This window comes from Sceloporus occidentalis, unplaced genomic scaffold (assembly GCF_023333645.1).
Source record: "Sceloporus occidentalis isolate IW3139 unplaced genomic scaffold, rSceOcc1.0.p SCAF_114, whole genome shotgun sequence".
Taxonomy (NCBI): Eukaryota; Metazoa; Chordata; class Lepidosauria; order Squamata; family Phrynosomatidae; genus Sceloporus; species Sceloporus occidentalis.
Window position 1 is genome coordinate 3,073,590 of NW_028317094.1, and position 16,357 is coordinate 3,089,946.

Genomic DNA, 16,357 nt, shown 5'->3' on the forward strand with positions numbered 1-16,357 from the left:
CCTTCCAATTCTCATGATTCTTTATCCTGCAAATTAATCCAGTTTTTAATTAGCCTCATCATATAATTTAATATTTGGAACCATTAACCCTCCTCTTTCCTTTGCGTCTTGTAAGACATTTAGTTTTACTCCAGGGTTTTCCCTCCCAAATGAAGTTTGTTAAATCCTTTTGCCAATTCTTAAGCATTTTCTCTGGGATTATAATAGGGAGAGTTTGAAATAAAAAGAGGGTTTTAGGTACTATGTTCATTATAAAGGCAGCTTTCTTACCTAAGAAGATAACTGCAGTTTATTCCAATTATTAATTTCATTGTAATTGTTTTTCCACAGAGAGCCATAGTTATTCCCAAAGAGTTCATTTGTTTTATTTGAAATAATTAATCCTAAATATCTAATTTTTCCCTTAAACTTCAATTCCATTGAATCCGGTTACTTTGGACATTTGTTCTTTATTCATATTTTTCGTTAAAATCGCAGATTTTGGTAAATTCACTCTGAAACCACTAAAGTCTCCAATGTTTTTTAGAGCCTTGTTAAGCTTATCTGCATTATCTAAGGGCTCCTCTAGATCTATAAACAAATCATCCGCATAGGCTTTTATTTCATATGTATGTTTTTTAATTGTTACTCCCTTCAAATCAATATCCAATTTTACCTTCCTAATTAAGATCTCAATCACAACTAAGAAGAGAAGGGGAGATAAGGGGCATCCTTGACGCGTTCCCTTTTTAATTGGAAAGGAGGGGGTTTTCTCTCCGTTTCTTAAAATATTAGCCTTTTGATCCGAATACAATCTCTCTATCCATCTATGAAAACTATCTCCTATATTCATCGCCTCTAAGATTTTAAACATTGTGTTCCAGTTTACAGAATCGGATGCTTTTTGTAGGTCTAAAAGAAATAAACCTGGCTGCTTGCCATTATGTCTATGATAGTCCTCCAAAATATTCAAAGCATGCCGTCTTTTCTCTTTTAGTTGTCTTCCAGGGAGAAAACCTTTCTGATCTACATCAGTAATTTTACTTAAGATCTTTTAAAATCTTTTAGCCAAAATTGCTGTGTATATTTTGTAGTCGGAGTTTAATAATGAGAGAGGCCTATAATTAGCGGAGTCATCGTCTGCTTTGCCTTCTTTCACAATTAAGGTAACATTCGCTTCTTTCCATGTATCTGGTCTTTTACCAGTAAGAGCTTCTTTGGAAACTTGGCATAACTCTTCCTTAAATGCTTTATACAAATCTAAGGGAAAGCCATCTGGGGTTTTATGGGCTTTCCCTTCCTCTATGGCTTCTAAAATTTCATCCATAGTTATATCTGGCTCTAAGAAATTTCTTTGCTCTTCGTCTAGTTTCACTCTTTCTTCTATGTTACACCAATCGAGTAAGTTTTCCACCTTGAGATTTTCACTTCCGTATAAGTTTTTGAAGTATTCAAAGAAGGTCTGTTTAATATCCTCTTGTCTTGATAATATTTTCCCGTCTTTCTTGATTTTTAAAATTTAGTTTCTATTTCTCTTCTCTTTTAATTTAAGGGCGAACCATCTCCCTTCCTTCTTGGCATGATCAAAACAGTCTAATTGGGGGCTCCTTCCGTGGGGCTTCTGCAGTGATTCCAAAGTGACCCTCATTTTGGCGAAATCGCTAACAAGTGAATGCACAGAAATGGCTTCCAAACTCACTCCGATTCCACTCCGAATTGGTCTGGTGTGGAATGCAACTTTGCTTCTGCTCTGTTTCACCACCACAAACCCCCCGGTTGCAAATTTCCCATGATGCAGCACTGCAATTCCCCCCATTTCCTTCCGGTGGTCCTTTCGTTTTCAGGGCAACCGAGGGGAGGGGGGAATGGGCAGCCAGTGGGAGCGGAGGAAGGTCCAGGTAAAGGGAAGAACAGTATATAAAACAAAAACATGAAACAAGATAGACAAGGTAACTGTTACATGGATTTGTAATTGGTTGACCGGCCGAACCCAGAGGTTGCTCAGCAATGGCTCCTTTTCATCCTGGAGAGAAGTGACCAGTGGGGTGTCCAGTGGGGTTCTGTCCGGAGCCCAGTGCTATTCAACATCTTTATCAATGACTTGGATGACAGAAATGGGGGCATACTTATCAAATTTGCAGATGACACCAAAGTAGGAGTAGTAGCTAATTCCCCAGAGGACAGGATCAAAATTCAAAAGGACCTGAATAGACCAGAAAGCTGGGCCAAAGTTAACAAAATGAAATTCAACATGAAGAAATGTAAGGTATTGCATTAAGGCCAGAAAAATGAAATGCACAGATATAGGATTATGGGGGACACCTTGATGAATGAAACTATGTGTGAAATGGATCTAGGAGTCCAAGAAGACCAAAAGTTGAACATGAGTCAACAGTGCGATGCAGCAGCTAAAAAGGCCAGTGCAATTTTAGGCTGCATCAATAGAAGTATAGTGTCTAGAAAAATCAAGGGAAGTAATAGTGCCACTCTATTGTGCTTTGGTCAGAGCCCACCTGAGGCCCTCACTCCTGGAACCTTCTTCCCCCGCGAGCAAGATCCATCACTTCTTTAACCAGCTTCAAAACGGAGTTGAAGACCATCCTGTTCAGGGCAGCGTTCCCAGGCATTGCATAATTGTCACTTGCTATTTGATGTTCTTTTGTTGTCTGTTTTATTGAATCATTTCCTGTATTGCTATGTATTTTATATGTATTATCCTACTAGAGAGGCCCCTTCCCCACCACCACTCCCTTTGTGTCGTGTCTTTTTAGATTGTAAGCCTGAGGGCAGGGAACCGTCCAATTATAAAGATTGTCTGTACAGCGCTGTGTAAATTTACAGCACTTTATAAATAAAGGTTAACAACAACAACAACAACAACAACAACAACAGTTCTGGGCACCACTATTCAAAAAGGATGTTGAGAAACTGAAGCGTGTCCAAAGGAAGGTGACTAAAATGGTGAAGGATTTGGAAACCAAAGATCACAATGGGACAGTCTCAATGCTTCAGGCAAGGAGCATCAGACTGAAGTCACAATGGGACAGTCTCAATGCTTAAGGCAAAGAGCATGAGACTGAAGTCACAATGGGACAGTCTCAATGCTTCAGGCAAGGAGCATCAGACTGAAGTCACAATGGGACAGTCTCAATGCTTAAGGCAAAGAGCATGAGACTGAAGTCACAATGGGACAGTCTCAATGCTTCAGGCAAAGAGCATCAGACTGAAGTCACAATGGGACAGTCTCAATGCTTAAGGCAAAGAGCATGAGACTGAAGTCACAATGGGACAGTCTCAATGCTTCAGGCAAGGAGCATCAGACTGAAGTCACAATGGGACAGTCTCAATGCTTCAGGCAAGGAGCATCAGACTGAAGTCACAATGGGACAGTCTCAATGCTTCAGGCAAGGAGCATCAGACTGAAGTCACAATGGGACAGTCTCAATGCTTCAGGCAAGGAGCATCAGACTGAAGTCACAATGGGACAGTCTCAATGCTTAAGGCAAAGAGCATCAGACTGAAGTCACAATAGGACAGTCTCAATGCTTCAGGTAAAGAGCATCAGACTGAAGTCACAAAGGGACAGTCTCAATGCTTCAGGCAAAGAGTATCAGACTGAAGTCACAATGGGACAGTCTCAATGCTTCAGGCAAGGAGCATCAGCTTCCCTCGGTTCGCGTCTGACATCTTTCTCCTCCGCATCTTTAACTTGGGCACCATCCACTTCATAAGGTCCTTTAATTCCTTTATGTCTTCCTCCATTCGATAAACGTCTACCTGGTGTTCTTCTGTCCTGGGGCAGCTATCAAGCGACTCCCCCACTGCCAGGTCCCAGGCTGTCACTCTGCCCCCCGACGGCCTTCCTTTCCCCAGTCTGGGGCCAGAAACCCAAATCCTCCAGTGGTGGCCTGGATGGTGTGAGCTTCAGGAGGTTTCCCAGTCTTGGGCATGGCTCCTAGTTCCTCTGAAGAAGGCACTGCTCCTCCACCACTGGGATCTCCAGAACCACCGGGTTCCCCAAGAACTCTTATTGTTCCTGGGTCTCCATTGGAGTTAAAACTGTGAGACCTGGAGTCAGTCCTGTGCTCAGAAAATAAAACTCATTTGAAACAAAAGAAGCTTTATTGATGAATCCAGGCAGAAACATCCATTAACACGGTTTTGCAAAGTCGAAGTCCAAAGGAACCTGCTGAACCCCTCCCTAAGCCAGACCCCAATTCCCAAGCTAAAGCAACACAAGCGGAGGTTGCATAGATCCCAAGGTTGTCTCTACTTCCCTTCCCTTCTCCCAGACAGCCTCACCTTGAAGAGCGGTGTTCCCAAGCCAGCTTCACTCCTCCTTGATAACCATCCTCCAGCTGCAACCCCAGCCCCTCTCCAAAAGCCCTCCTTCATCTAAAAGCCACTCCATCTGCCCTTCTATCATTTTCCATGATGTGCTTTCTATCACCCATCACTCTACACTACCTACTATGAACTACAACTCCTACTTTAATAAGCAAACCCTAATATTTTTACCCTTTATGACAGAACTCTTATACACTAGTCCTGACACGCAATGGGCCAGTCCCAATCCTTCAGGTATACAGCACCAGTCTGAAGTGACAATTCTCCTGTCTCAATCCTTCAGGCAAGGAGCATCAGCATAAAGGCACAATGGGCCAGTCTCAGTCTTTCAGGCAAGGAGCATCAGCGTGAAGTCATAATGAACCTGAGTTCAAATTGGGCCAGTCTGAATCCTTCAAGCAAGGAGCATTGGCCTGAGGTTGCAATGGGCCAGTCTAAATCCTTCACGTAAAAGAGCACCCCTCTGAAGTCACAGTACTACTATCTCAATTATTCAGGCAAAGAGCATCAGCCTGAGGTCACAATATGTCATGTATTCATGCATTTATTGATTTAGGGATTCATGCCATAAGGGTTATAGGTTTAGGTTTAAATTAGAGTTAAGACAGATGGGATTTATGGTGGGTTAAAATAATATGTTTGAATATGTGCTTTAATAGAAGATACTAGAAAGAGGTAGAGAGATCATGGCTAAAGAATGTGCTTCTTTGCTAGGATTGGAATGTGTGGGAATCACCCTTCTAACAGAGCCTTGAGTTTAAAAGACTGGTCTCTGGAAAAGGAGGAGGGAACATAGAGAGTCATTGGTGTTGTTATATTGTATTATGTTGTTATGGGTTTATGCTTATTATATTTTCATATGGTACCATATTAGATTGGGATTGATGGGGTTTCATATTAGATAGATAGATAGATAGATAGATAGATAGATAGATAGATATTGTTAAGCCATAATGTTAATTAAAACTGTTGTGTGGCTGAGCTCTGTGGTCCAAGGCCAGAGGTTCAGTGGTTGAGAAAAGGCACATGAGAACTTAATTGTCTTTAGAACAGCTGCCAAAATCTCAGATGGGAGGACACTGCGCAGGAAAGGGCTACCCAATTAATTGGCTTTATTGGTGAATGGGGTGGGGTTAATTGATATGGTTATAAAAGTGATATGTTTATACTTTCTTTCATTCCTGCCAAATAAAGTCCCTTCTATTGCATGTATCTTCTTCAATAAAAGCTGTTCTTTTTCAAAGTACTGCCTTTTGTGTTGCAAGAGGGGCTGCAATTAGGACCCTGACAGATATATCTCTCCCCTTCCATTCACCCTGCTTTCCCAAAAGACCTGGAGAGCATACCAAAACAACCACAGAACCTTTCCCTGCTCTTGTGTAATGCCAGGTCAGTCAAAAATAAAACACACATAGTCCATGATCTCCTATTGGATGAAGAGGCTGACCTGGCTTGTTTCATGGAGACCTGGCTGGGTGATGAGAGCTCAGCCACCTGGGATCAGGCCTTACCAGCCGGGTTCTCCATCAGTGAGAAGGTAAAGGGAGTGCCTTTGGTCCATAAAGACAATCTTGCTTTGGCCAGGATACGTATCCGTACGATGGACCAATCGAATGTATTTGCCTCAGCTTAAAGACTAGGGAAAGTCTGGGGATTGTGTTGATTTAATGTCCACCCCGTTCCTTAACATAAATACTCTCTGGAAAAGATAACATCAGAATTATCACAAACCAGGGAAAGAGTGACATTCCTGGAGGAAGAATATTAAAAATTGGGAAAAGAGATAGAGAGATTAACAGAAGAACATACTGAAGATACAGCAGAAAAAATTAAATTAGAGCAAAGATTTAGGGAGAGATATCTTGGAATAAGAGGTCTTCCTGAACAGAAGGACGAAGATCTACATAAAAGGATAATACCGGCCTTGGCTGAATTTATGGACCTAGATAATGAATCTTTTCTCCTTGAGGTGGACAAGATGTTAGAGTAAGCTCCTGGGTTGCAAAACAGAAGAGTCTGCCCAGAGATATTGTGATGTATTTTGTTAGGACTCAAATGAAAGAAGCAATTCTTCAACAACACTTTCATACAAGATTCAAAACCAAAGAAAGTGAACTTTTATTGTTGAAAGATATCTCTGGGAAACTGTTAAGGAAGAGGAAGGAATATGGACCACTGACTAAGGTTTTGCGCAGCAATGGAATCTACTACAAATGGGAACTAACTCAGGGCCTATCTTTTACATTCAAGCAAAAAAGATACCAAATCAACTCGGTACAAAAAGAAAGACATTTTCTACATGAGAATGAAAAAGAACTTAATAAAGGGGACAGTCGGAAAGAAGAAAGAAACAACCCCAGAAAAGGAGAAGAGGATAAGGAGGAAGAGAGCTTAGAAGAAGAAACAGAAGAAGGAGAATTGCTTAGGAAACCAAACACAAGAAAGGACGATATAAATGGAGAATATGAGGATGAAACAGGAAAAGACGGACATCCTATCATTGAATGTTAAAGGAATTAACAGCCCAAAAAGACAAGGTAAACTTTTCCATTATTGAGGGAAACAGAGACAATGTAATTTGCCTTCAGGAAAATCCTATAAAGGAAGAGGATATAAGATTGTTGGAAAACGCCAAATTGGGGAAAGAATACATAGCAGCCTCAAAAAAGAGGGGAAAAGGTGTAGTGATGTATGTAAAGGATAAATGAGAATCTAAAGAGGTATTCTCAGACCCCAATGGATACTTGGTTGGTGTAGAAGTTACTTTACAAGACCAAAGGATCCTAATGGTGGGAGTTTATGTACCCTTAGGAAATAAAGGCCTGTTCTTTGAAAAATGGAAAAAACAAATGCCAGACTGTATGTGCGATAGGACCTTAATGATGGGAGATTTGGCCAGTGTCCGTGTGGCTGGGGCTCCAGGGTCCCTCAGTCCCTTCCTGCCTTCTTCCATATTACAGTGGATCCTTGTTATACGCTGGGCTTTGGTTCCAAGATCCCCTGTGTATAACAAAATCCGTGTATGCTCAAGTCCCATTAAGTATAATGACATAGCAAAATGGTGTCCCTAATAAAAAATGGAACATCAAGGTAAATTTATACTTTTTTGGAACATTTTCAAACCGTGTATGCTTGAATCCATGTATAAAAATCCGTCTATAAGAAGGGCCGACTGTAACTGCAGGAGGAGCCTGTGAGGGTGGGGCAGGGGGAGGGGCCTTCCAGCTCCTCTGCCCCTATTGGCCAGAATGAAGAAGGGGAGGAGCTTCTGCCTCTCTATTTAGCTCTGTGCGCAGAAGAGTGAGTGAGGAGTAGAGAGTGAGAAGGGGTTAGAGAGAGACAAGGAGGAAGGAGAGAGACAAAGACAAGGAGGGAAGGAAGGAGGACAGTGGAGAGGGACAAGGCCTGGAAGCGGTAGGCTTCACTGCTGTGCTGAGGTCTCCAACTGCCAAGCGCTGAGTTGGAGGTGGCCATTTTGTGTTCCAGAGGCCATTTTGTGTTCCGGTGGCCATTTTGTGTTCCAGTGGCCATTTTGTGTTCCAGAGGCCATTTTGTGTTCCGGTGGCCATTTTGTGTTCCGGAGGCCATTTTGTGTTCCGGTGGCCATTTTGTGTTCCGGAGGCCATTTTGTGTTCCGGAGGCCATTTTGTGTTCCGGTGGCCATTTTGTGTTCCGGTGGCCATTTTGTGTTCCGGTGGCCATTTTGTGTTCCAGTGGCCATTTTGTGTTCCGGTGGCCATTTTGTGTGCTGCTTGTGATTGTGGGGAATAATGTTCCGGAACCTTCTCTGAGGCCTCTTCAGTTGAACAGAGGCTCCTCTTTCTCTTCTGAGGCTCCAGAGTCAGAAGGAGGCCAGGCTCCTTGGGCCAAAAGGAAGGAAGTGTGTCCCTTTGTGTGTCTTTTGTGTCTCTTTTCTGAGAGGGTTTTCTTATAACACACCTCTGCTCCTTCTGGGGAACTTGGGTTTTAAAAGGGGTCAGAAATGGGGAGGATAGGTTTAATACAAGCCTTATTATTATTCTTCACAAACATTGGGCTTTGGCTCCTAAGAGGAGGATTGTCCCCCCAAAAAGGCCAAAAGTGGCTCCTTTGGGAGGTTTTAAAAGTCTGTCTAGTTTTCTTATTGAGAGATTTTCAGGGAAGAAGGAAGGAGACATACCAGAATAACTCATATTACCAAGAATGAAACAAGACATGGGTGCTTCTACCCTTTTACAAGCAACTCTGGCTGTATCTGCACTGAAGAAATAATCCAGTTTGAAATCGCTTTAACTCTCCTGGCTCCATTTTGTGGAATCCTGGGATTTGTAGTTTGTTGTGGCATGAGAACTCTCTGGCAGAGAATGTAAAATCCCAGGATTCCATAGCACTGAGTGGTTAAACCGGTGTCAAAGTGCCTTATTTCTATAGTGCGGATGCAGCCTTCTTGGGAAAAGGGCTGATGATGGGGAAAAGCACAGGGGGACTCTGGAGGTTTCAGCAGATGATTCATTTATTTATGATGCACTCATTTCACATCTAGCTACAGGGACATAACCAGGGCCCTCTCCAATTCCCCATCCCCTAATCCCTCACCACTCTAAGAAGGCATGGAGTATCTGTTGTGTAGGGGAGCTGTAGTGAATCTATGCTAGGTCCAGGGGGCTTTGTTTGGTGCAGAGGGAGGAAGGGGATGCCCACCTCTGCATCGGCCCAAAGTAGGCATGTGTCACGTGTGTATCTCACCAGCAGGATGCTGTTCTCTGTGTCTTTGAGTGCTGCAGGGTTTCTTGCCAAGCCAATCCTAACCCTGGTCCCTTTTCTCAGGAACTCCATCTCAGCCTCTTTGGACACGGCTTTGGGCCTCTCTTGCTGGAAGTGACCAAGAACAGGGCCACCAGGACCCCCTGCCCTCCTGATGGCCAACACAGAGGCCAAGCGGAGGGAGTTGGGCTCCAACAGAAAGAGTCTGCCGAAGTACAACAGCTCTTTGGTGAGTCACTATCCTATTAGCTTCATCTGTGTCACTTCTGGGCCAATTTATGAAAGGAAGCAAATAATATACTGTCCGAGTTTGGCAGAGACAGTCCTGGTTAATCCTCTGTCACCCCACTTTTTCAGGGGCTTTTAAAAATTTCCTGGCTGCTCTCTCCTCCTCCCATTTCCCCCTTCTCAGCTCACTTCAGTTCCTAAGTGCAATTGAGTTTGCACTCCATCAATTCAAAAGTGGGGAGAGGAGAGGAAAAAGGAGACGGGATATGGCCCTTCCCAGGAGGCTGAAGCAAAAGCAAACTGCTGTGCCTTTCCTAGCTTGTGTGATCTTCCTCATAAACAACTTTGGCCATCTTTACTGCCTTCTGGGTTGCTTCTCCACATGTCTCTTGTTTTTCTCATCAATGAAATGTTGGGGGCTATGGGAGAATGTCTCTGGATATAAATTGGGGGTGGGCCCAGTGACCCTTAAGCCCAGAGTGCTCCCCAGAACTGCTTTATAAAAATGACATTTGCCTCCAAAATGTGGCAAGAAATGTCTAAATGCACCATAATTCTTTGGTGGCTAAATGTACTCTATGTGTTGGGATAGTCAGTATCCTAATCCATCATCAATATCCCAGCCATAGCCTAAATTATATTGTTTATTATATTTCATATTATATTGAAAAGATTCGAGACAAACTGGATCTCAAAGGCAGTAGCTTTTTTCTGGCTGACAGCATTTAAAGTTTATTTCCTGGACTGAATTCTAAAGAGATCAAATAATATTTGGATGCACCATGTGCTTTCCTCCCCTTTTGCTTAGTCACTCTCTGGATGAGGGCTATTTTCTGTTGCAGGTGACCTTTGCGGATGTAGCAGTATATTTCACTGAGGAGGAATGGAAACTGTTGACGAAGAAGCAGAGACTGATGTACAGTTCTGTAATGATGGAAAATTACGAGAATGTGGCCTCTGTGGGTAAGGAACCGGAATCCACTAGCATTATAGAATCATAGAGTTGGAATAGACCACAAGGGCCATCCAGTTCAACCCTCTTCTGCCATGCAGGAATACACATTCCAAGCACCATCCAGCCTCTGTTTAAAGACCTCCAAAGAAGAGGACTCCACCAAACTCTAAGGGAGTATATTCCACTGTCGAAGAGCTCTTACTGTTCCAAAGTTCCTCCTAATGTTTAGGTGGAACCTCTTTCTCTGTCGTTTGCATCCATTGTGGTGTCTCTTTTTCTCTGAAGCAGCAAAAGGCAAGCTTGCTCCATCCTCAATACAACCCCTTCCAATATTTGAACATGGATATCATATCCACTCTTAACTTTTTTTTTCTCCAGGGTAATCATACCTAGCTCTCTAAGCCACCCCTCATAGGGCTTGATGGTTTCCAGATCCTTCACCATTTTGGTTGCCCTCCTCTGGACATGTTCCAACCTGTCAACATCCTTTTTGAATTTCGGAGGCCAGAACTGTACACAGGATTATTCCAAGTAAGGCCTGACCAAAGCTGAATAGAGCGGCATTATTACTTCCCTTGATCTAGAAGCTATACTCGTATTGATGCAGCCTAGAATCACATTGGCCTTTTTAGCTGCCGCATTACACTGTTGGTCCAAGTTCAACTTGTGGTCTACTAGGAGTCCTAGATCCCTTTGAAGCATAGTTTAATTGTGATAGCAACATCCTGTAGAATATTTGAATTTGTAGTTTAGTGAGGCACTATTGCTTTCCACTTTATAAGGATTCTAAATACTGCATTGTAAAGTGCCAATTGTCAGAAGCAGGTTCTGTGGTTCATCCAGAATGGTATTAGGGTTTAGGGGGGATTGTTAGTAGTTTAAATGCTAGTAGTTTTAAGTAGTTACTAAGGATATTGGGGCCTAGAATGGCTTCAGGGAAGGGAAGCAGTTGTGGAGGCTATTAACTGCCTGGTCTGTGAACTCTGGGTGGCAGACATGCCCCAGTGGGGAGAGGCGCATGTGAACGGTGGAAGAAGAAGGCAAAAGGTACCTTGGCAGCCGGGCTGGTTAGGGGCTGAAGGGGAGGAAAAGGGAGGAGCGTGAAGGTAGTTAATGATGGAGGGAAAAGGTTTAGACACTTCAGAGACAGCTTAGACTTATTAATGGATCCTTTTGCCTGAGTTTCTCAATAAACCTTTTGGTGGAAGCAAAGAACTTTTTAATTCTGAAGCTAAGTTCTGGCCCCAGATATCTCACCAAAGCTAGGATTTTGTAGGAAGACAGCATGGAGATTACTAGTAATGCATTTCTCATTGAAATGGTAGCACATCTCTGAGTATTTTTCCTTTTTTGGCCCTCTTCCAGCCTTTTGAGGTTCTGCTTCACTTCCCCAAAGGGATGCAATGGGATACTGAGGCACAAAACTTTATTCCTATTTTAAGGCAATACAATGTGTGGTTGCCCCTGAGATCCCCTGGGGGCCAATGTGACGCCCCCAATCCCCAACAGTAGCCCATCCCTGTCTTAGAGATGTCTTAATACTGCTCCCTGGTGCTTGATCCTCACCAAAACAGAAGTCCAGGTCCCAGCCCCCTTGCTTTGCCTTTCCCAATGAGTAATTTGTATATGGATTATCCTGCCTTTCTCAACAAATGAGCTTCAAAGTGTCCCTTTTATGCATCACATAAATGGGTGTGTGTCTGTGATAGAGAGAAGGAGTGAATGTGAAAAACAGAAAGACAAGAAAGAGATGGTGAAGGTGAAATACTGAAGCAGTGCAGATGGGCAAGAGGGAAGGTTGGAAAGCAGAGGGGAAAAGGGAAGGGGATCAGGCTTAAGAGGGGGATGAAATGCACAGATATAGGACGGGGGACACCTGGCTGAATGAAACTACATGCGAAAGGGTTCTAGGAGTCCAAGTAAACCACAAGTTGAACATGAGTCAACAGTGTGATGCGGCAGCTAACAAGGCCAATGCGATTTTAGGTTGCATCAATAGAAGTATAATGCCTAGATCAAGGGAAGTAATAGTGCCATTCTATTCTGCTTTGGTCAGGCCTCACCTGGAATATTGTGTCCAGTTCTGGGCACCACAATTCAAAAAGGATGTGGAGAAACTGGAGCATGTCCAAAGAAGGGCGACTAAAATGGTGCAGGATTTGGAAACTATGAGGAACGACTTGGGTAACTAGGGATGTTTAGCCTGGAGAAGAGAAGGTTAAGGGGTGATATGATAGCCCTGTTTAAATATTTGAAGGAATGTCAAGCTTGTTTTCTGCTGCTCCAGAGACTAGAACACGGAACAATGGATGCAAACTGCAGTAAAAGAGATTCCACTTCAACATTAGAAGGAACATCCTGACAGTAAGGTCTGTTCGACAATGGAACAAACTCCCTCTGAGATTTAGGTGGAGTCTCCTTTCTTAGAGATCTTCAAACAGAGGCTGGATGGCCATCTGTCAGGGATGCTTTGATTCCTACATGGCAGAATGTGGTTGGACTGGATAGCCCTTGTAGTCTCTTCCATCTCTATGATTCTAGGCCTCTGGGAGCCAGGAGGGGGAGGCAGGAGCAAAGCCAGGATCGCCTAGCTCTGTGCGGAGAGAAAGGGACCTCTGGGAAGGACCAGGAGAGGGGCCTTGGGGATTGGGAGGCAGCCACCAACCTCACAGATTATACTGATAATAATAATAAGTTTTATTTGTATTTACCTTCCTCTCTCAATGGAGTGAGGCAGTATTACAACCGTAAAATAGCCACAAAACAACAATAGCATCCAATTTACACACAGTAAAACAACAAAACGCTTAAAACACAATTTGGAACAAATAAAAACATCATTTAAAATGCACAGTTGTTATCAGAAGTGGGATTTTTCCTTAAGTTCTTTACAAGAGGTCAGCTGGATAAGCCTGCCGGAAAGGATCCGTCTTAAGTGCTTTCTTGAAAGCATCCAAGGTGGTGTTAAGACGGATCTCCTCCGGCAAGTTGTTCCATAACTTGGGGGCTATGGCTGCGTATGCTCTGTGAGAAGTTGTTCTTAGCCTGACCTTTGGGTAATCTAATAGATTCTTCCCAGATGTTCTGAGAGTGAGGGGCGGATGGTGTAGGGAGAGGCGTTCCCTCAAGTAGCTCAGGCCCAAGCCATGTAGGGCTTAAAGGTAATAAGCAACGCTTGGTATTGCGCCCGGAAGCTAATTGGCAGCCAATGTAGGGATACTGGTGTTATATGGTCTGACCTAGATGTTCAGGTGACCAATCTGGCTGCCACGTTTTCAACTGACTGAAGCTTCCAAACTTGGTACAAAGGTAGCCCCATGTAGAACACTGAATTTAGGAAATGAACTTGAAATCAGGCCCTTGTTTTCATACTTATTAAGGGTTCCATTTAGCAATTATGAGCAATGTCTATGAAGAGTGGAAAGGGTGACAAAAAAACTCCTTTTTCTCTAATGCTTCTTTTCCAACCTGAGCTTGCTTAGCTCCGTGGTTGATTCCAGAGGCCCTTTGTCACTCGAAATGCTGGAGTCTGGGGAGAAGACCCACAAGTGCTATGCTTTTAGGAGAATTTCATCCTTAGCTCAAAGGGGAGATTGAGGCAACAGTGACCTCGGGATTCATCCCAACTATACCAGGCCCAGAAGCACACAGAACTCCAGAGGCGTTTCAAATAGGCTTTTGTGTTTTATTTAGGGGGAAAGCAAAATACATGCACGCACACACACATATACACATATAGGTGTTCACACACCACATGCGAGAACTAGGTAACAAAGGTGGGAGTGGTGAATAGCGTAAGGCTTTGCTAATGGTAATACATTACCTAGATGGATCTTGATTCCAATTGCTGAGGGTTCAGAAAGGGGAGAGAAGTCAATAACTGCTATAGCAAGTGGGGCTGGTGAGTGTAGTGAGGTGTTTAGCAATGTAAACCAACGGAGTGTAAGTCTGCAAATGGACTGATGCTGAAGAACAGCCAGTTGGGGCTGATATTTATACTGAAATTGTTGCTTGGGGGCAGAAACCGAGCATTCAAAAAGGTTTAAATAGCTTTAGGATGTTTCCTGGGTGGGGAAAGAATTGTCTGAAACTGAATTAAATTAAATGGGTGCTTGGCGGAAATACTTCAGCCAAAAAGGATTATCACACCAGCTTTTAGGTCCTTCTTGGCTCTGAATTCTGGTCCCATTCAAAGCCAATGTATAGCACAGTCTGAAGGCGACACTCCCAGAGTTCAATAATAACATAGCAGAGTACAGTAGCAAATCTCCAGATATAGCTATTGGCAATGCATTAACCACTTTCCACACTTAAAAATAACTCACAGACACAGTTGATTTCCTCCAAGTCCTTGGAGATTCTTTAGCTTGAGTTGCAATAGAAAACAAATATGTACCAGCTCTCCTCTCTGACTTTCATTAACTTCACAATCTCTTGTACACACAACTCCAACCCACATCAATCCACATGTGAGCTGTATACTGTATTGGTTGTGAGTCATCTCCTGGTGACACACAGCATGAAGCATCCTCTGCAGTTAGCTTGCATCATGCCATGTGCTCTGACTCAACACTCTATGGCAGTCTCACAGGAAATGATGCCACTTTTTAATCAAAGTACTTTTACATATATATATTGGAATATTTTTCAAATGCTTGACTATCTGCTTCTACTGATTTCCGCATGACAGTTCCCCTTCAATTTCTTCTTTGGTAGCTCTGAGTAAGGATACAGTCATTATATGGATTTGGGGCATCCAGAACAGGGTCATGTTCAGTTCACTCACACCAACATTATTAATTTAATCTCAGATAGGGAGGGATGAACGTGGGGCTAAATCTTGGGGCAACACTTTCCTCTCTTAACACTGAGATTCAGTCTTGTCTGTCATTGTCCTCCTTTACAGAAGAATTTGTCAGTCACAAGAGAGTCCACACAGGAGAGAAGCCATACAAATGCCAGCATTGTGGGAAATGTTTTTCTTCCAAGTCATACCTATTGGTGCATCAGAGAGTTCACACAGGAGAGAAGCCATACAAATGCCAGCATTGTGGGAAATGTTTTTCTTCAAAGTCATACCTATTGGCGCATCAGAGAGTCCACAGAGGAGAGAACCCAAACAAATGCCAGGATTGTGGGAAATGTTTTTCTTCCAAGTCATATCTATTGGCACATCAGACAGTCCACACAGGAGAGAAGCCTTACAAATGCCAGCATTGTGGGAAATGTTTTTCTTTGAAGTCAGACCTAGTGAGACATCAGAGAGTCCACACAGGAGAGAAGCCATACAAATGTCAGCATTGTGGGAAATGTTTTTCTTTGAAGTCATACCTATTGGCACATCAGAGAGTCCACACAGGAGAGAAGCCATACAAATGCCAGCGTTGTGGGAAAGGTTTTTCTTCCAAGTCATACCTATTGGCACATCAGAGAGTCCACACAGGAGAGAAGCCATGCAAATGCCAGCATTGTGGGAGATGTTTTTCTAATAAGTCAAACCTAGTGAGACATCAGAGAATCCACACAGGAGAGAAGCCACACAAATTCCAGAAATGAACTAAGATTATATTTATCAAGAAGCAAAACAAAGAATATATTTTAAATCTTGTGGTGATAAGAAAAAGCCCTTGTGATTTCGTGTGTTAGGTTTGTGTGTCCATATGCCTGTTTATGTTTTTCAATTATATTTTGTTATTTTGAGGTTTTAATTGCCTTTATTATAGATTATTGCTTTCGTTTATAAATTTGAGTGGGGGTCATGGTGGTGGAATAGGTTAGTTAAACAGAGGGGTGGGATTGGCTGCAGCTGGTTAGAACAGTTATGAGAATGATAGCATTTGGAATTTGTTCGATGTTGGCTGAAGAAAGTTGGGGACAGGTATTAACAGAAAGGGCTAGTTTGTGGGAATGGCAAAGGGGGCCTTGTTATCTGTGGGGCATAGACTGTGGGAATTGGAGGTGGGGGCCAGATTTGGACGAGTGTGATGTTTTAGGTTTTGGGTTTTTAATGTTTGGTTTGGGGAGGGCAGCTCTGACTTAAACACTGAATTTCTGATTATGTGTTTGAAATAAAGTTTTTGTTGTTTCAACACACTGGACTCATTC

At 43.0% G+C, this 16,357-nt stretch overlaps 1 protein-coding gene across 1 annotated transcript in view; it reads left to right on the forward strand.

Moving 5' to 3' along the window:
• Positions 1 to 16,011, forward strand: part of LOC149282499 (uncharacterized) — a 35,571-nt gene extending 19,560 nt beyond the window's left edge. The window contains exon 5 of the mRNA XM_089498189.1: positions 15,435 to 16,011. Within this exon, the coding sequence (XP_089354315.1) occupies positions 15,435 to 15,808 (374 nt within the window). The 3' untranslated portion in view covers positions 15,809 to 16,011. The remainder of the gene's footprint in view (positions 1 to 15,434) is intronic.
• The last annotated feature ends 346 nt before the right edge of the window (positions 16,012 to 16,357 follow it).